Source organism: Triticum aestivum, chromosome 6D (genome assembly GCF_018294505.1).
Source record: "Triticum aestivum cultivar Chinese Spring chromosome 6D, IWGSC CS RefSeq v2.1, whole genome shotgun sequence".
Classification (NCBI taxonomy): domain Eukaryota; kingdom Viridiplantae; phylum Streptophyta; class Magnoliopsida; order Poales; family Poaceae; genus Triticum; species Triticum aestivum.
The window spans coordinates 340,571,127-340,591,805 of record NC_057811.1 but is presented as its reverse complement, the minus strand read 5'-3'; the positions used below and the strand labels follow the sequence as shown (position 1 = coordinate 340,591,805).

General features: G+C 46.4%; 1 protein-coding gene across 7 annotated transcripts; it reads left to right on the top strand.

The window, feature by feature from the left end:
- Positions 1-8,856: 8,856 nt before the first annotated feature.
- Positions 8,857-20,184, top strand: LOC123145009 (U-box domain-containing protein 33). Of its 7 annotated transcripts, XM_044564296.1 has the most exons (10): positions 11,282-12,344; positions 12,469-12,648; positions 12,766-12,810; positions 17,024-17,145; positions 17,361-17,465; positions 17,589-18,024; positions 18,131-18,271; positions 18,379-18,906; positions 18,988-19,767; positions 19,875-20,184. In XM_044564296.1, the coding sequence occupies exons 4-10, from the start codon at positions 17,114-17,116 to the stop codon at positions 20,079-20,081; spliced, it is 2,229 nt and encodes a 742-aa protein (XP_044420231.1). In that variant the 5' UTR covers positions 11,282-12,344; positions 12,469-12,648; positions 12,766-12,810; positions 17,024-17,113; the 3' UTR covers positions 20,082-20,184. The 7 variants fall into 7 exon arrangements, with proteins under 7 accessions (XP_044420226.1, XP_044420232.1, XP_044420231.1 ...); XM_044564291.1 differs by lacking the exons at positions 11,282-12,344; positions 12,469-12,648; positions 12,766-12,810 and adding exons at positions 8,857-9,246; positions 9,741-9,862; XM_044564294.1 differs by having other exon boundaries at positions 11,282-12,648.
- The last annotated feature ends 495 nt before the right edge of the window (positions 20,185-20,679 follow it).

The following is a 20,679-nucleotide window of genomic DNA, read 5'->3' as shown; positions in this document are numbered from 1 at the left end:
TGGACGACTTATAGGTGGTGGAGAATATTCGCCAAGGTGGAGTTTGTTATATTTGTGTCGAATATATTATGTACGCAAGGGGTTACATGGACTTGGAGTTGTAATTGGTGTGGTTAGGTACGAATTGTGTAGGAGTCAGACACTTGTATCCTACGCCTCTTATATACAGAGGGGCACCACACGTTGTAACCCATGACGACTTGGTAGCAACAGGTACGCGGGGGAGCCTACGGCTTGTGCCGGCGCCCGGGCAGCCGGTGTTGCGGTATCTTGGGGAGGAGCGCCCGTAGTCATGCCCCGAGGATGTAGCCATATCGGTGAACCTCGTTAAAAAATATCGTGCCTCTGTGTGTCGTCTATGATCTTGCATTAGCGTTTTATTCTAACAAGAACACACCAACCGACAAGCTTGCTAAAAGAAATCACAAGCACACGAATTAGTTCAAAAAAAATCTAGCATAACACGTTTGATATTAAAGCGACGGTTTCATTCATAGCCGCATTGCGAATTTACATTCACAATAATTAAACTAATTATCTACTTGGGGCCACGGCCATGGCCGCGGCGGGATTTGCCGGTGGTGGCGGGGTCAGTGATGTAAGGTATGCTTTAACGAGAGCCATGATAGCTTGGTAACTCACCTCGATGGCCACGTCCCAGTTCGGCAATGCGGGGATGGACGCGACATGGGGACGGGCGCGTCCGCGCATACCTCATCTATTGTCCAATTTGGTCCAAGATCGTGTCGTCTTCAACCCGCTCTGATGCCAGGCTTCTCCGGCTTATCCTCATCTCCATAACAGAAGATGAGGGGCAGCTCCTCCCGCTGCATCATGGCATCGAGAGGGCTTATTGGAGGCGGGCGAGAAAAGATTGAGAGGCTTCAGCAAGTGGATTGTAGTAGGGGAGAGAAGGGAGGCCGCGGCGGCCTTTTATAGGCTGGCGCGAGGTAGTTGAAGAGGTTGTAGGCGGCCACCCGACGGGCCGCCATGGGAATCTGAGGGGGCAGGTGTGGCATTAATGACAGGATAGTTGCTCACCGGTGGTGCACAGGAGGCCGCACAACTTCAAAACATGGCCATGGCGCGAGGAGGAAGAAGCTGAAACTTTTGTCTTGTGATGTCGATTAGATTTGGAGCAAGCTCTATATTGGACCTCCACATCCTCCAAATATGGAGGTTACGAACTCGTTTATGGAGCAAGCTCCAAATTAGCTTCCTCCTCCTCGCGTAACCTCCATAATTTATGGCACCTAGGGGTCAGATAGTGACTCTACTAGAGTGATTTTTGTCAAAATTGTCATATCGACGGTTATTATGCCGATCGGTCTGATATAACAACTCTACTAGAGTTGCTCCAATGTTTTGTTTCCTATGTAGTCCACCCTCCACTAGGACAATATGAATGAGTAAATAGTGAGCGTTGTGCATACAAGGTACCTTTTGTGCTAAACAAGTGGTTGGGGTTTTGTGATGACAAATTTCATCACCACAACAATGATGTTTTTTCATCCCAAATGATGCTTCCATTTTTGAGGATGAAATCATCACTATTTATGATTAGTAGAGACAAATGTCGCAACCAAGGATCACAATGGTGATGATGGAATGTTCATAACCTGGACCGCAGGCCTGACTAGTACCACAAAACCAATAGTTACAATGCCTTGAGCCGTTTATTGAGCCTAAACCAGACCTGGAATTTGTAAGAATATTCCAATATCCTAGATAGTTGGCCAAAAGGACTTGACAATTTTAAAATGCTTACATGTTTCTTGATATCTCAAAATCTGTTGTATCATCAGTCAAATAATCAAATGCGCGACGATATTAGAGAAGTTGGCAACTTGTTCCCTACTTCAATCATCACTGGAAGGTTGCGTGATAGGGCATTGTGGTACTAATGATTTTTTATCCTTTTAGTTTCAAAGTTTTACGCATTTCTAATTGGAGATTTCAAAGTGTTTTCCTACTATCATGCTCAACGAAAGACTTCATATTGCTCGTCGATCCTGAGAACGCGAGGAGTCATGGGATTGACATCAAACTAGTAAGACATTCTTTCTTGTAATTCTTAAAATTTATCTATGATTTGTCTTTCATGATCTCCCATTCTACATAAATATTTGACCCGTAGAGTGATTAAACAGAAGCCTACTAATCTAAGGCGAGTAGGAACATACAACAACTCAGGTATAAACTACAATTAATTATTATATTCAACACATTTGTTACTCGGTTTGATTACATTATGGGAATTCTAATGATGACTTACACAACATGCCACAAAGTGTGTGGATAAAATTATCAAAGAAACTAAGGGTTCTATGTCGAAAAAGACAAGTTTTGTGTTTCATTGCACTCCCGACATGTTCACAAAAAGGTATAATTGAATCTCAGGTTTTATTGTTCTTGCATCCTTGCTATAATAAGAAAATTGTCTCTGTTTGGCCCTTATTTTGCATAAACATAATTTTGTAGAAACTTTGACGGATTTTTCATAACTCAAAGTGATCCATGGTAAAGTGGTAGGTAGATTCAATTGGACAACACCCAAGTTTAAAAGTTTTGATTGTATTCATTCCATGTATAATTGTGTGTAATTATATTAGAAAATATAAATTAATTTGGGGGGGTGGCATATGCCCTCTACTATGAGATGTGCACTCCTGGGTTCACTAAGAAGATCACAATATGTTTTTTAATTAGCAGGAGAGGTGCTAAATTTCATTTAGAAGGGTAAACCGTAGTAACAAAATGGGCTCGGATAGTATAAATATTATCTAAAATAAAATAATAGGCAGTGTGAAGTGCACAAAAGGAAGAACCAAAAAGGACAACAAGATCCAAGATTGGTAGTTTGACACAACCCAACACATTAAGGCAAGGACAAACTGTCCCAGGTCAAAAGGGGTCGTGATCCCAGCAAGAATCCAGTGTGCGACTTCGTTTAAGCTTGACAAGAAACAGAAGGCTACCGCCCTACTGCAAGTATGAACCTATATTAACTCGGGTATAAAATACAACTAACTATTATAATCAACATATTTTTTGTTAAACTTGATTACATTATGGAAATGCTAATGAACTACTTGCACGACATGGCACATAGTGTTTAAAAGAGGTTATCAGAGGAACTAGGGTGCTAGTGTTGAAAATAATAAATTTTGCGTTTCAGTGCACTACCGAGACGTTCACAGGAAGGTACAATTGAATCTCACGTTTATGTTTTCGGGTCCTTGCTATACTGAGGAAATTTGCCACGTGTTTGGCCTCTTTTTATTTGCACAAACAAAAAAATTGTTGAGGACCATGTCAAGAGAACTTTGGAAGGTTTTTTCGGTCTCAATGTGACCCATGGTAAAAGGGAAAGTAGAGTCAATTGAACAACACTGAAGTTGCAATGTTTTGGCTACATTCATTCTGTGTATACTTGTAAGTAGTTAGATGGGAAAACATAATATAATGTGAAAAAATGGAGGGGGCATATGCCCTCTACTACGGCATGTGTAGTATCAGGTTCGCTGACAAGAACATCATATATCATTCTGGATAGTTGCAATGATCCCTTAGGGCGAAAAGACTTTTACACGGCCGCACGCTGGAGCGAGCGATCTATCCAAAGCGGAGAGGTCAGCCGACACCTTTATCCATTGGGGCCCATAACATGGATGTGGTCATGTCCGCAGCTCACGGCTGATTAAAACATGCATGCATGCCGGCCCTTCCAATTTAACCCACTGCTAATCTCTGCGCCCCCCGATTTTCAGGGGGGTGGAGTGGCGGGGCAGCCTCAATTACAAAACCCTCTAAGTTCATGCTTTAAGTGAACTTTCCAAATCTGGCTGTCCGAAAGCGAGCGCTAGCACGGCCGCACGCGGATTAGCATCCCCCCCTTAGGGATATTCCTAGGTACCTACCCAATGGAAGGCATTCAAAAAGGATCTACATGGAAGGAAGGATGTACATGAACATGATTGCAAATACAAGTGACACAGACTCGAAGAGTTTTAGCTGAAATGGCAATTGTTCAAATGTGAAGCTTGTATGGAAGATTTGACTATTACACCAAGTTTGAATGGTCGTGTGGGGCTAACGCAAAGCTACACAATCTATGGTTGATTACTGGTTAGAACTGTATCCCAAGGTTTCCAAAGGTGAGTTAACTACAAGACGCAAAACTAAATACTTTTTGGCTTATGTCATACTTTTCCATGGGTAATGTGTCAACTACATGCATGAAACGTGATTTTTTGGATTGTGGAGAACCTAGTGGTGGGTGTAGTGATAATCGACACCTGATTGCTCATGTTCCTACTCTAGTGGAGGATGCTGGTGCAATTTTGATCACAATCCATAATAACCCAACTAGTGATCATCACATGCAATGTGTCAAAAACGGTCTTACATTTTGGTACGGAGGGAGTACTTAATTATGGTCACAACATAGCCACAAACCCATTTCATCATACAATTTGTAAGCACCAAAGCTCCTCTTATTATTTGTAGGAACTTGCATCATAATGTCACATGTACTCCCTCCGGTCCTTTTTACTCTGCGAAAGTTTGACCAAACTTATTTAAAAAAATATCAACATCCACAATACCAAATATAAAAAAATATGAAACTACGTTTCATAATGAATCTAATAATGTTGATTTGGCATTGTGAATGTTGATACTTTTTTCTATAAGTTTAGTCAAAGTCGAGATACTTTGACTTTGAACAAAACTTATAGGCAGACTAAAAAGGACCGGAGGGAGTAATAATGTTTTATTCAACCTTACCTTAAACCCTTTTTACTAAAAACCTTTTGACAATTATGTGTGACAAATTTAAAAATGATGGGTTTAGTGGCCATCATTCTTGTTATAACAAAAATTTAATTGGTTTGTGTGGTGGTTCAAGGCTACAAAAAAAAGGCTTTAGCCCAATATGAGATGAGTTGTTGCCTGCACTCAAGCCCATCTACCCATGGGCCTGATAAAACCCTACCTTTTTCATATATCTCTTATAATTTATCTTTATTTCCAAACCTTTTTAATAGCCTGCATGCACTTTTTGCCAAGTCGAGAATTATCCAGCTTAGTGTTATATGACACTACATGTTACCTCTCGCGTTGGCACAAGACATGGTTAGGCCAAACATAAGAGATATCACGGGCTCTCTTAGAGGGGAAATATATTTTTTGCGGGAATACAGAGGAGAATATATTGATAAGAATAAAAGAAGCAAAAAAAGTACCATTGAACTACTCGAAGTAGGATGTCTTTCAGTCAATAGCGGGGTTGAGAGCTCTGGGGAACCATAGGTACCAAACGTTGCCATAAGGCTGGTTATAGTGGGAGTAAGTTAGCTAGTAACATAACATACCGCATGACAAATTTGCTTATGTGACAAGTAGTTAAAGAGTAGAGAGATGATTGTGGTAACATAATATTTTACCGTAACATAACGCACCCGAGTCAAAATGAGTCTATGTCTAAACAAATGAGGATTGCATGATACCACATATATGTTGCTACTCATTATGAAGGTAGTAATATAGACTAGTAACATATGCGTTATTACCAACCTAACTAATGTCATACTTAAATAATACTCATTATTTTCAAATGTTATCCTAGGAATTAAAACTACGTGTTGTTTGATGTTCAAATCTTAGATGTAGGCACCATTGTAAAAATCTGACACGAAGCATTAGCTTGCAGTTCTTCGCCAAGCTACAAATGGCTATCAAACAAAATGGCAACATGCAAGCAAGCAATCAATTTTCATGTGACATTTAGGTCTGCAACTTCATCTTCTACAAAATGACTGGGAATTGATCGTAGTAGCTCGTACGGTTGGATTCTTTGTGGTGAAATAAGCCTGCCGAGATTTAACTCCTAGTTTTGGCGCTGGTGTTCGTATTTTTCTGAATTTATTTCATACTTCGGCGATTTTTGTTCCGTGGGAGATGATGTTTGTGTTGATAATGAGACGTCTATGGCAATTTCGTAATCCCAAAATATATTAGCTCAGCGTTTCAGAGGTGCTCACAGTGGTATGTGTGAAGTCATACTTGCTTCCACTCTCATGCCTAGGCTGCTCTTAGCCAGTTAAATTTGCGACTCAGCCAATATCCTTTCTCGATGGAGGAGTGGGTTTGCACAGCCACATAATTTATAATGGACAGTAAGAACTCTGAGTCAAACAAAGTATCAAACTGATTGGAAATGTACAATACTGTGGGAGTCGAACCCACCGCTAGATGCCTTGTTCTACCAAGGTGAACTAAGAAACGACCACCCCTATATCAGTTCTTTGTAACGCCAAGAAGGAAGCCTCACTTTAATACGCAATTCTCTTCTTAAGTGCCCAGATCATTACATCTTTCATGTTGGTCGGAACTTACCCGATAAAGAAATCTCTACTTCTAATGAAGTAGTTGATAGTCTTGCTTTCAGGGTTTTTTTCGTCCCATCTTTCATGGTTTTTTTATACCTCTTCCCATCTTCGTTGTTTTTTTTCGTAGATTTTTTTCGTCCCCTTCCCCTACTTCATCAGTTTATTTTCGCGTCACCCTCTAACACAACGAAAGAAATCTAAACAGATCAGAACTTTTCGTACTGGCGCAAGTTATTTAGTAATGTAGAATCAATCACGAACAATCTCTAAAAATCAAATCTAAATTAATTAACCTTACCTTAAATCACTCAATCACATTAATTAGAAAACAAATAATTGATTTTCAAATAATCGCTCAATCACATTAACCTTACCTTAACTCACGGATGATAATCAATCTCCAAACAAAGAAAACAATACATCGAGGGAGCAGTAAATAAACTCCCTTTCTTATGACAGGTATATGATCTTCCCTTCCCTCTCCGTTGTCGAGCGTTCTTGATTCTCGAGGCCGATGCTTGGGCTGCGTCACTGGATCGCGACGGTGCCGGAGGACGAGGACGGCGAGGCCGGGTGCCGCGGCACCGCGTTAGCCGCGGCCGGTGAAGGGGGCGAAGAAGGGCGGCTTCCCTGGCCCTGGCCGTGACTGTGGCCCTGGGAGTTGGTGCGGTGGAAGCGGCACTTGAAGGGCCCGGCGTGGGTGGCCGACGCGCAGAAGCACTTGGAAGCGGGCCCGTGGCCCACGCCGGACGGCGCCGACGCCGACCCGGGCCACCTCCTCCGCGTATTCTTGGAGCTGTGGCTGGCCGATTTACATGAAATTAATCCCTCAGTTGTGGTGGCACATATAATACAGATAATCCATATTGTTGTTCACTAGCGCGTGTGTGTGTAAAATAGATGGATTATGGTCCCGTACCCAATAAGATGGATATGTGTGTGTCTGTTAGAGAGAGAGAGAGATATAGAGAGAGGGGGGGAGAGGGGGAGAGAGAGTGAGGAAGAGGGAGGGAGAGAGTGTGTATGAGGATTTGATGGTAAAAAAGGTCGTCAATGTCACTTGATATGTATGAGAATATTAATATTGAACTCTTAAAGTTAATGTGGCCCCGTTGCAACGCACGGGCGTTCTTCTAGTTTCTTCAATAAGAATGGTCTATTTTATCGGCTAAATCTCATTCTAATTTCAACTTAGTTAAGCCTCAGTCGAGGCTATATCTGCAAGATTTGCGAGGAAAAATCTATGCGGATCTTTTGTTTCCTTCTATCTATTTTACATCCGTTATTTTGTATCTATTTGATTGATTGTGTGATTTTTATTTTATCATTTTTTCATGCAGCGCGCTATTACAGTTGCACACTCGTCGGCTATGGAGCTACAGTTGCATGCCAGTGGTTCACAAGCAAATACTATTGCATGTCACTGGTTGCACCCCCACTATAGTTGCACGCCTGCACACCATCGCGCAACTACAGTTGCAAGCCAGCACATCGACGCACAACCGCAGTTGTGCATCGAACAGATGCGCACAACTGCATGTCCACCGACAGCGGGCAACCCTAGTTGCATGCCCTCCAAACATGCACAAATACATTAACTTATTTTATTTGATTTTATCCGTGATCAGAAAATTAGTACAAATACATTCATGTATTAGAAAACATAAATCAAGAGAAAAAGGGACGAAAAATTTGAGAAAGAAAAATTAAAAAAACATAATATGAAAAAGAGAAAAGATGTTGACGTCAGTCGACTTAGACATGTTGCAAAGCGATCGACGATGCGCATAGAAGATTGTGGGTGCAAGGAAAGGAGCGTAGGATTGCATTGAGGAGAAGAGGCTTGCAAAAGGAAAAAAAAATGAAGAGCATGCTATCATGTTCATGGATCCAAGCACGATGGCTACCACGTGACACATGTGGTAAGCAATTCAAACAATTTCAAAAAAAAATCCAAGCACGATGGCTGCCACGACGATGAGATATGAGATATTGGCAACTCACTCGTGGCGAGATATTGGCCCAATCGAGGTTCGGCCCGAGTGATAGTGGTGATGGCTTTTGGATGAACAACATGCGTATTTCTATTTGAATTGTTTGTATTGGATGAACTATATTTACTTTTTGTAGCTGAACTGTTTCATATGATGCATTTGAATCATGTTGGATTTTTCTTTTTTTTTTCTCAATGTGTATTTTGAAGTTGGATCTCGATATTTTAGTAGTTGTAGACATATGTGTTGTGAACATTCACAAAAAGAAAAACAGAATTTTTTGACACTTCCAAAATTCGATTTTTTTTTTCAAATTTGGAGCATGGGAGCACTTGGGTCATTGCATCACCTAATATTCTGCCGGTTTTAGACTCCGTTAAAACTAATTCGGAACTCCCTGTCACGGACCCGGAGACCGTTGACCCGAAGTCGTGAAGCATTGATAAACACCAACTCGGCACGGCGCAGCCATTTCCCCCGAATTTTCCCCCGTCATCCCCGGTCAGTTCCTCAGAGCCCGCAACGCGCTCACGCAATACGTTTATAGGCAGCCGGCCGCGGCATTCATTTACTGGCGCCGTCGGAGTCAGCGGCGATGGAGGCGCACAGGCGGTGGGACACGTCGGGGAGCGGGTCGCGCTACAGCTTCAGGACGTCGGTGAGCAGCCTCGCGGACTTCGGCGGCGAGATTGTGGAGGCGGAGGCGAGACGGGCCGCCGTGGACAGGGTGTTCGTGGCCGTCCCCGGAGAGGTCAAGCACGGGAGGAGCGCCCTGCAGTGGGCGCTGCATAACCTGGCCAAGGACGGCGCGCAGGTCGTGGTGGCTCACGTCCACCGCCCCGCGCAGATGATCCCCATGAGTAAGGCTTCCTTATCTTCTTGGGTTATTTAAGCCATGAATTTCTCCGAGGAAGAAGGTATCCCCGAAATCGGATGCCGATGCCGTTTTGATTCTCAGTGAATGTGCGGTTCGTCAAATTGAATGGTTTTGTTTTGTTGGTAGTATTTTCTATTTTGCTTTGGCCAACAGCAAGCCGAGCCAATGCTTAGACTTTGACTATGTACACACCCAACAGGCCTTGAAGTTCAGCAACACAGTTCACTTTCTTAGGAAAAGCACCACCATTCGGTGTCAATCTAGCATAAATTCGCTGCAGTATATCGGGAACAACATTGCATAATTTATTTATTTTTAGATTCACAGGGTGGCATCAGCACAAATATTCGCTGACCATTTAACTGAAAATTTGCATCCCACCTTTATGTGGTCATTTTGCTTGGGAGTTCAGAGTAGACTTAATAGTAGGATTTGTCCTTGTCACATTTTGAACCCCTTGTCTTTCTGTTCTTCCAGTGGGAGCAAAAATGCACTATACCAGGCTGGATCCAGAACAGGTCAAGGACTACAGAAAGCAGGAGCTAGAAAAGGCATTGGAAAGGCTAGAAGAATATGTTGTGCTATGCACAATGCTAAAGGTTTTCTTCCTACATCTGCTACGTCTCTCTCATGGATAAACTAACCATAATCAAGGAAGATATCGTACTGCCCGCTTTGGTTCAGGCATCAAACCGACATGAAAATTTTCTGGACTTTTTGGTGCAACCAATGGAGTGCGGTGGCAAAACAAATTCGAAAATTAGCTTCAAATTCAAAGTGCATCAGACAAAAAAACTTCTTGGAACCTTGTATCACATAATGGATTTTAATTTTGCGTGAATACGTAGGTAGAGCAAATTGGTAAGTGCACGTGGAGTTCATTTAGATCTCTTTTCATTTTGATTTGGTGCCTCGGCCGACTTGGTTAGAATCTTGTAGTTAGGGGAGTTATTTACCCAAAACCATCACATTATGGGCTAGGGTAACAGATCAGTACCACATTTGAGGCAGGGCACAAAAAACCACTAACAATGGGGCTAATCTGTAACGCGGAGCACTGACGCTGCGTTTTAGCCCAGAAAACAGCGAAACCGACAGGTGGGGCCTGCTTGTCGGGATGACGTGGCAAAAAATTCCACGTGGGCAGGCTGACGTGGCGTGCCTATGTGGACAATTTACTGACTTGGACGAGGGTCCCACCTGTCAATGACTCGTGTGTTTATTTTCTTACTCTTATCTTTCTTTTCCTGTTAATTCGGTCCCTGTAAATTTTCAACAAAAGTAATCGGGACCTACAAATAAATTAAAAAAGTCATTGCGTCCCTCCCGTGCTCAAGGTCGACAGGACTTGCGCCCGCAGCCGTGCTCGTCGGACAGCAGCCGCCGTGAGGAGTGCAACGGCCGCCGCAGAGCTCTGTTCCCTCGCCCGGGTCGTCATCCAGTGCGCGCAGCCGCGGAGCTCCCTTCCAGTGTCGCCGCAGTGCTTCCTCCCGCCGCCCGTCGGCGTCTACTGCGCGCAGCCGCGGAGCTCCCTCCTGCGCCGCCGCAGAGCTCCCTCCCGTCGTCCATGGCGTATAGTGCGCGCAGCCGCGGAGCTCCCTCCGGCGCCGACGCAGAGCTCCCTCCTATCGTCCATCGGCTTCTACTGCGCGTTGCCACGCTGCATCTGCCTCCATTAGCCCGAGCAGGAGGACCCCCGCAGGAGACGGCTCGGGGGCTCTGCGTCGAGGTCGAGCACGGCGCGCGCCGCGGACGGGGCGGATGGGCACGAGGTCGACGCCGACGACGAAGGCGCCGGCGGGGGCACGGGCGACGGCCACCTGCATCCAGCCCCCCGGCGCCGCGCAGAGGTCGAACACGGCGCGCGCCGGCGGGAGGAACCGGAAGCGGTCGTCGAGCTGCTGCAGCTTGAAGGCCGCGCGGCTCCGGTAGCCCTGCTCCTTGGCGAGGTGGTAGTACTCGTCCTGCCGCTGCTTCCCCTTCGCCTTGCCCATGGAGCTCTCGACTTGCATCGGCAGAGATGGCTCGCCGCGCACAAGCTGCTCGACACAATGCTCCATAGAAATAGAGATGGGATGAAGATGACCATGTAGTCAATGACAGGCGGGGCCCGCAGCTCATCTGCCACCTCAGCTAGTCAAAGTTTTTTTGTGTGCTTGGTATTTGCCACGTCATGTGAGCTACCAGCTTATAGAATTCGAATTGGGGAGGAATTCGCCATGGAAGACGGATACAAGCTCACACGCACACGGTACTGGCCGAAGCCACCAGTTCCTTCCCAGATCCACACGCAACACACACCAACGGTAATGTACTAGCTTACACCCTTAACGGGCCCAGTTCGGGCCTGCAAGCCACTAGGGAAGTTGCCGGTCGCGAGTGGGCCGAGTAGCCGGCCCACGAGTACCATGATCGCTGACATTCCCCCCTTCTTCAGAACCGGCTTGTCCCCAAGCCGGGGCACGAGGAAACAACTGACGAAGTGAATCCTTATCCTCCCAGGTTGCCGAAGAAGCATCCCCTCCACTCCACTGAACTAGGACTTGTGCCAACGATCGGTTGTCGGCGCGGCGAAGGCGCTCCTGCAGTATCTTAACAGGGAACTGAAGATGAGCATCAACAGAAGGAAGCGACTTGAGTACCTCATGTTGTGGATGCACACAGCGCTTCAACTGTGAAACATGGAATACAGGATGAATACGACTAGCTGCTGGCAACTGTAAGCGATAAGCCACTTCGCCAATCTTCTCCAGAATCAGAAACGGACCAAAATACTTGAAAGCAAGTTTATGATTTGCCCTGTGCACCACTGATGATTGTACATACAGCTGGAGTTTAAGGAATACTCGATCTCCCACAGCAAATGTTCTTTCAGTGCGTTTCTTGTCAGCCTGATGTTTCATCCTTTGCTGAACACGCAACAAATGCTGGCGCACTGACTGCTGAACCACTGTTCGAGCATCCAACCACTGCTGCAAATCAACAGGATCAATTGAGTCTGAAGCCGAAATCCCAAAATGCCGAGGACCATGACCATAAAGAACCTCAAATGGAGATTTGTTAAGTGCTGAATGCCAGTTGGTATTGTACCAAAACTCACAAAGTGAAAGCCACTTTGCCCACTTGTTCGGATGAGCACTGATGAAACACCTCAAAAAACACTCCACTTGCTGATTAACACGTTCTGTCTGTCCATCTGTTTCAGGATGATATGATGTGCTCATATTAAGCATAACTCTTGTCCTCTTCACTAGAGCTTGCCAGGATTTGCTGGTGAAAACTGGATCCCTGTCAGATACTATAAAGAGAGGCATGCCATGAAGCTTATAAATATTGTCCAGAAAAAGTTCAGCAATTTTCTGGGCTGTATATGGATGTTTGACAGGTATAAAATGACCATATTTTGTAAATTTGTCAATGACCACCATGATGCAATCATACTAATTAGAAGATGGCAATCCTGAGATAAAATCCATTGTCACTGTCTCCCAAGCTTTTGCAGGAACAGGCAGTGGTGATAGCAACCCAGGATAAGCCACTCTCTCAGGTTTGGCCTGTTGGCAAATGAGACAAGATTGCACAAATTGCTGTATCTGTTTCTTCATACCCACCCATTTAAACAGGGCCCTAATTCTTTTGTAGGTGACAGGAAATCCAGAATGACCACCCAAGGGAGTGTCATGGAAAGCTTGGCAAATTTTTGTGTGCAAACCACAGTCATTGCCTACCCAAATGCAACCCTTATACCTCAGCACACCTTGTAACAATTGAAAATTGTTTTTGGACTTAGGCTGCACTGACAACTGTTGCAATAATTCCTGTGCCTTTATGTCATCCTTATAACTTTCCACCACTTCTTCCAACCAACTAGGCTGAACCCCAGAGATTGCTAACACTTGAGAATCTGACTGTGGTCTCCTAGAAAGGGCATCAGCTGCAGAATTATCAATACCCTTCTTGTAAACAATCTTATAATTCAATCCCATCATTTTTGTGAGAGCTTTTTGTTGCCAGGGTGTATGCAGTCTCTGATCAGAAAGATTCACCAAACTTTTTTGATCTGTCCTGATAATGAACTCTTGGAACTGTAAATATGGTCTCCACTGCTCAATAGCTAACAGTATAGCTAGATACTCCTTCTCATAAACAAATAACCCTCTATTCCTAGGACCTAGAGCTCTGCTGGCAAAAGCAATGAGGTGGTCCTGCTGCATCAGAACAGCACCAATCCCAACATCACAAGCATCAGTTTCAACCACAAATTGCTTAGAAAAATCAGGTAATGCCAAGACAGGAGCATGAATAAGAGCTTGCTTCAGAGTTTGGAAAGATATCTCTGTAGCTGGTGTCCACACAAAGATAGCCCCCTTTTTCAACAGATCAGTTAATGGTCTACTGATCATCCCATAGTTCCTGATAAACTTCCTGTAGTACCCAGTTAAGCCCAGAAATCCTCTGACTTGCTTCACATCAGTAGGCACTGGCCAACTCTTAACAGTTGCAATTTTGCTAGCATCTGTTGAAACTCCTTCACTGCTAATAACATGGCCCAGATAAGCAATTTCTTGTTTAGCAAAGTCACACTTGCTCAACTTCACTCTCCATTGTTTTTCCAACAAAATACTCAGCACCTTTTCCAAATGTATAAAGTGTTCTTTCAAGGTTTTATTGAAGATGAGGATATCATCAAAGAAACACACTGCACAAGGATCTTCTCCTCTCAGAACTGGAGTTAGATCTGTGTTCATTGCCCCTTGGAAGGTATTGGGTGCACCTGTCAGGCCCATAGCCACCACAGTAAACTCATAGTGGCCAGTATGGGTTTGGAAAGCAGTCTTGAATTCTTCTCCAGGTGCTAGACTGATCTGATGGTAGCCAGCTCTTAGGTCTAGTTTTGAAAACCAACGAGCTCCAGCAAGTTGATCTAGTAATTCATCTATAACAGGAATTGGGTATTTGCTCTTAATTGTGAGAGCATTAACATCTCTAAAATCAATGACCAACCTCCAATCTCCTTCTTCCTTTTTCTTAACCATCAGAGCAGGGGATGAGAAGGGACTGTTGCTCACCTGAATTATTCCCCTTTGCAGCATTTCCTGCACCTGCTTTTCCATTTGTAGGGTCTGATGGACACTGGTTGAGCACCAGGGATTAACGGTATACTGTGATCATACTGTCTTCTGGGAGGTAGACCTGTAGGAGGAGAGAAGACCACGGCATACTTGTCCAACAGAGCCTGAATTTCAGGTAACTGTTCCTTTTGTTCAGAGATAACATTCTGAAAAATGGCCATAACTGTAAAAGCACATTCCTCAGGCAGATCTCCTTGCAAAGTGGCAGTAACGCCCTTGTACTGGAATGAAAGCCACTTCTGTTCCCAATCAATGTACATGGGACTATGTTTGGCCAACCAATCCAGACCCAAAATGCCATCATAACCCCCTAAGGACAATAGTCTGAAATCATGGGAAAATTCCTGACCTTGACAACTCCACTGACATTGTTTCACTTGTTGTGAGCAAGTCAATTTTCCTCCACCTGCTACCTTCACTGTAACTGCTTTAATATCAGTAATATCTGGAAGCATGGAATGCAAGGAGCTGTCCAAAAATGAGTGAGTGCTGCCAGAATCTACCAAGAACCTCAGTTCTGCATTTTTTATATTGACTAGCAAGGACAAGGATAGTGTAGACACACTGTTGCTTGTAGCAGCTGCTGACAACAGCATCAGATTGTCAGAGTCACTGTCTGAATCATCCTAGGAATGAGTGGAGCTTTGCAACTGATCAATAAGCTCTTGAACCACATGTAGCTGGACTGTAGATTTGCATTGGTGGTCCTTGGACCATTTCTCACCGCAAATGAAACACAATCCCTTGGCCCTCCTAAAATTCCTCAGAGAAGTCCATTTATCTTCAACTGGCAGGGATCTGTGGCCTTCAGTTGGTTTCTTATCTTCCATCGTCTTTGCCTTGTAAGGATAAGTCCCTGAAGGGTTAGTGCTTCTTTTTGTTGTGGAAGTATACTGCATTTCTCCCAGTTCCTCATGGAGCAGGGCCAACTCATAAGCCGTATCCAGATCGCGTGGTTTTTGCATGGCAATGGCCATCCGAACACCTGGTTTCAGACCATCAATAAAACGGGTGGTGTAGTGCAGAGGATCAGGGCTGGACTCATATGCAGTGAGTTGGTCATACAATTCTGCAAATTGTTCCACATACTCCTCCACTGACCCAGTCTGGTTAATTCTGAACATCTTCCTCAAGAGGTTCTGGTGTTGGTTCCGGCCAAACCTTATCTGCAATAGGTTGCAAAATTCAGTCCAATGCAGTTCTACAGTTCACCTCTGCACTGACTCCAACCATCGAGCAGCTGCACCTTCAAACTGGGCAGTGGCATAAGATATCCACCGGCTGTGGTGAGTGCCCCATAACTTGAAGTAATCCTCACATCTAGCTTGCCATAACCGTGGATTAGGCCCGTCAAACCGCGACAATTCCACTCGGGGACCTGAGTTGTGCTGCTCACCTTGATCCAGGACAACGAGTTCGCGGGGCGACTGAAATTCCCGGGGAGACGACAGATCACGCGCTCCGCGAGCAGGTGGTGGAACGTAGATGTTCTGGGTACGCACTTCTCTGCCAGCAGACGAGCTCCCAGGCCTGGCCTCGTAGTCGACCTGCTCGATGTCGACGAGCTCCAGATCGGAGCGGATCTGCTCGATGTCGAGATGGAGCTCGGAACGGACGCCGTCGACGCAGGCCGTGATGAGCCCGTCCAGGGTCTTGGTCGATTCCTGGAGCAGCTTGGTCATGGACTTGAGGAGGTCGTCGCTGTGTACCTTGAGGCGCTGCTCGAGATCGTCGGTGACGGCCGCCTTGACGAACTCATGGATGTTGCGGCCTTCCGCCGACAGCTTCTCCATGGCCTCTCGCCGGCGAAATTCGCTGAATCTGGTGTGGTGGGAGTGGCGGGGAAGCTCCAGGATGGAACGGCTCTGATACCAGATGTGAGCTACCAGCTTATAGAATTCGAATTGGGGAGGAATTCGCCATGGAAGACGAATACAAGCTCACACGCACACGGTACTGGCCGAAGCCACCAGTTCCTTCCCAGATCCACACGCAACACACACCAACGGTAATGTACTAGCTTACACCCTTAACGGGCCCAGTTCGGGCCTGCAAGCCACCGGGGAAGTTGCCGGTCGCGAGTGGGCCGAGTAGCCGGCCCACGAGTACCATGATCGCTGACACGTCAGCCCGACAGGCGGGACCCACCTGTCGGATTCGCTGTTTTCTGGGCTAAAACGCAGCGTCAGTGCTCCGCGTTACAGATTAGCCCCATTGTTGGTGGTTTTTGGTGCCCTGCCTCAAATGTGGTACTGATCTGTTACCCTAGCCCATAATGTGGTGGTTTTGGGTAAATAACTCTAGTTAGGGGCGTAGCCAGGCCCCGGGCTGCCCTGGCCGTGGCCCTGGGCGTGAAGAAGAAATCCTTCGTATATTGTAGCTACAGTACACACTGTGCCAACGAGGCTGGCCCGGGGCGTGGAGATATCCTGCCCACGCCACTCTTAGATGAGTGTACCGTAAGGATGGGTTGTGCATGATACGGTTGCCACTAAGTAATCCAATATGGACTAACAAATAGGAGAATTTAAGAAGCAAAAGTGTATCCCAATTGCGAGATTTGTTTTTTACAATTTTGTTTTCACAGATCAGCTATGAGAATCTGCTTTTACCATTTTGCTTTCACAGGTCAGCTGTGAGAAGATCATAATTGAGAAAGATGATGTTGCTAAAGGACTTGAGGAGCTTATTGCCCTTCATGGCATCACCAAGCTTGTCATGGGAGCAGCTGCAGACAAACATTACTCAAAGTATGGACCAAACACCTTGATAGTTCTCTTCTAATGCCATATTTTCGTAGTTATAAGATCTGCAGAATATCATCAGAATGAAATGATACACCACGAATCTTGTTTGTTCCTGATAAGTACCAGTCCATGTATGGTGCTACTAGTAACAAACGAGAAACAAAAAAGCCTTGACATTTTATGATATCAAAACCTAAAATTTGATGGCAAAATTGTAGGAAAATGAAAAGACCAAAGTCCAAGACAGCACTCGGACTAATGGAAGCAGAAGCCTCACCATGTAAGATATGGTTTACTTGTAAAGGACAACTGATATGTACCAGGTAAGATTAAGCCAACAGCCTTAAGATAGGCACTTAGTTTTCCTTTATATGGATCTCAGTAGAGTGCATTGAGCAACATATGAAAATTAGTTTGCCTTACCTGTCAATGGCTCAATGCTGCAGGGAAGCAAACACAACCATTCCCATGATACCACCATCACCTGCATCGACAGTTGCATCAACATTATCAGCAAGCAGCATTTCCAGCCGCATGAGATCGATTACGATCCACCACTCAGAGAGTGAAGCACCAAGCTCAAATGGAAGTCCACAGCAGAATCTGAACAGATCGAGAACAGAAGTGATGCGGCATCACTCTCGAGGAGCTGGTGGTACGCCACCTCAGCTATTTGAACCTTTGGAACTCAATGCGAATGCCAGGCCAACAAGAACACCATTGAGTTCTATGGATTCCTGGGATGAATTTGGGAGGAGATCACAAAGCTCCTGGTACAATCTATCAAGGAACGATGATGCAATCAGTGTCTCCGAATCAGCAACACATCATCCAATGCACGAGTCTGACGATGACCACTTTTCATCTCCTTTTCATGAGCTCGTACGTATCACCTACTGTTCTGTCGAAGTCTCGCAATATTAATCACCAAAGAAAGAACTCCACCTAATGAAATGCAACAGATAACTGAAGTGTTTGTGCCATACAGGAGAATCCAGGTGCTGATGCGGAAATGTATGGTAGACTTGAGGAGGCTCTCCGCGAAACTCAAGAATCGAAGAAAGAGGTGTTCGAAGAATCAACCAAGCGCCGAAAAGCCGAACTTGATCTGCTTTCAGCTCTTCAAAAGGTAACTGGTTCTGAGTTCTAACCCATAAGTCAGTTCTTTTAAGGCGCATAATTTCAGATTGTAAAGCGCCTGCACTGAAACCAACTAAAGACAATCTAATCTTACAGGCCAAGGAGTTGGAGAAGTTGTATCATCACGAGATAAGACAGAGAAAAACAATCGAGGAGACACTCGTGAGACAGGCGCAGGAGCTCGAAGCAACGAAAATTCAGTGTGACACGATATACGACCAACTACATGATGCAGAAGAACAGAAGGCCGTGTTGGAGCAGCGCATGACCGAGATGGAGTCTGCTCTTAGAGATGGCGAGGAGAAGCTGGCCACAAGCAAGTGCCTTCTCGAAGCGCTCCAAGCAGACAAAGAGAAGCTGCAACAAGAGAGAGATGCCGCGGCAACCGCGGCTGCAGAGTTGCGCCAGAAGAGCGAGCAGAGAATTTCTATGGCGACTGAAGCATTGAACACCGAGTTCTCCGCCGTTGAGCTCGAGCAGGCAACTCGGAGCTTTGACGAAGTGCTCAAGATCGGCGAGGGCGGGTTCGGGTGTGTCTACAAAGGCTCACTGCGCAGCACAACCGTGGCTATAAAGCTGTTGCATCCGAAAAGCTTGCAGGGCCAGTCAGAATTCAACCAAGAGGTAATCCTTCAGTTGATCGTCGTTGGCATCAGTTCACAGAGTCGGTCATATCTGATCCTGCAGTGATAAACGCCATGGCAGGTTGCTGTCCTCGGCAGAGTAAGGCACCCGAACCTCGTTGCGCTGATCGGGTCGTGCCGGGAGGCGTTCGGCCTGGTGTACGAGTACCTCCCGAACGGCAGCCTCGAGGACCGGCTCGCGTGCGCGAACGACACGCCGCCGTTGACATGGCAGGTGCGCACCAGGATCATCTACGAGATGTGCTCGGCCCTGACGTTCCTGCACTCGAACAAGCCGCACCCGGTGGTCCACGGGGACCTGAAGCCGGCCAACATCCTCCTGGACGCCAACCTGGTGAGCAAGCTGGGGGACTTCGGCATCTGCCGCCTCCTGACGCAGTCCGGCACCTCCACCGCCGCCACCACGCTGTACCGGACGACCACCCCGAGGGGGACCTTCGCATACATGGACCCGGAGTTCCTGTCGTCCGGCGAGCTGACGCCACGCTCCGACGTCTACTCCTTGGGCATCATCATCCTGCAGCTCCTGACGGGCAGGCGGCCCCAGAAGATCGCCGAGGTGGTGGAGGACGCGGTGGAGAAGGGTGAGCTGCACACCGTCCTCGACCCCTCCGCGGGGGCCTGGCCGTTCGTGCAGGCCAACCAGCTCGCGCACCTCGGCCTGCGGTGCGCCGAGATGAGCAGGAGGCGCCGCCCGGACCTCGCCCGGGAGGTGTGGACCGTGGTCGAGCCCCTGATGAAGGCCGCCTCGCTGACCGCCCGGCGGCCGACGTTCGCTGCCTCGTCGGCTTTGCCGGACGAGGCTTCCACGCCGTCCTACTTCGTCTGCCCGATCTTCCAGGTATGTACATCAGTACATGACATGACGATGCACGATTTTTTGGCGACCAAGATTGCAAGGTTCAACGAATCTTACCAAATCATTCTTCTGTCATGGGTGGTGAGCAGGAGATGATGAATGATCCGCACATCGCGGCAGACGGGTTCACGTACGAAGCAGAGGCGATCAGAGGGTGGCTGGACAGCGGGCACGACACGTCGCCGATGACCAACCTGAAGCTCGCGCACCGCGAACTCACCCCGAACCGGGGGCTCCGCTCGGTGATTCTCGAGTGGCAACAACAGCATCGGCAGTACCATGAGGACTGGAGATGACCAATCCTTGAACACGCACGAAATCCTGTAAATGGTGTACATAAAAGTTTGAATCGAACAAAATTATTCCAAGGGACGGATTTACCGATAGTGATCTGGAAAATTGCGTGCCGTGCGTGGAGTCACTACTACAGAAGAACTGCTCATGACCGGCGAGCGCCAAAAGGCTACCGGTGGCGGGAGCCCGGGGAGGGCGTGGTGCCACTGTTTATGGACATGTAGACTTTCTGGAGAGCCGTGGGTCGACGGCAACACACGGTCTCCACCAGATCGAACAATCCTCTAGCCGTCGATGCTGTGTATGGATCAGCCAGGCGGGTTGGATCAATGCTAGGGAAAGGGAATGTGAGTTTAAATAGAGCAACTAGTTAACGATCGCTCCTTTGAAAGCCTCCTAACGATCACTTAGGGGTGTGCTGAGAGCGTCCTCAGCCGCTGCCACGTGTCGTGTTCTGGGGTTTTCTCTGGATTTTTTTTTAAATCGCACACGTTTTCGGCTTTTTAGACTTTTTTTTGGGTTTTGGTTTTCCACATGTCTTTCTTAGCTTTTAGACGAAAAAAATTTGCGAGAAAAATGTGCTTTTCTTTTTTGCTTTCG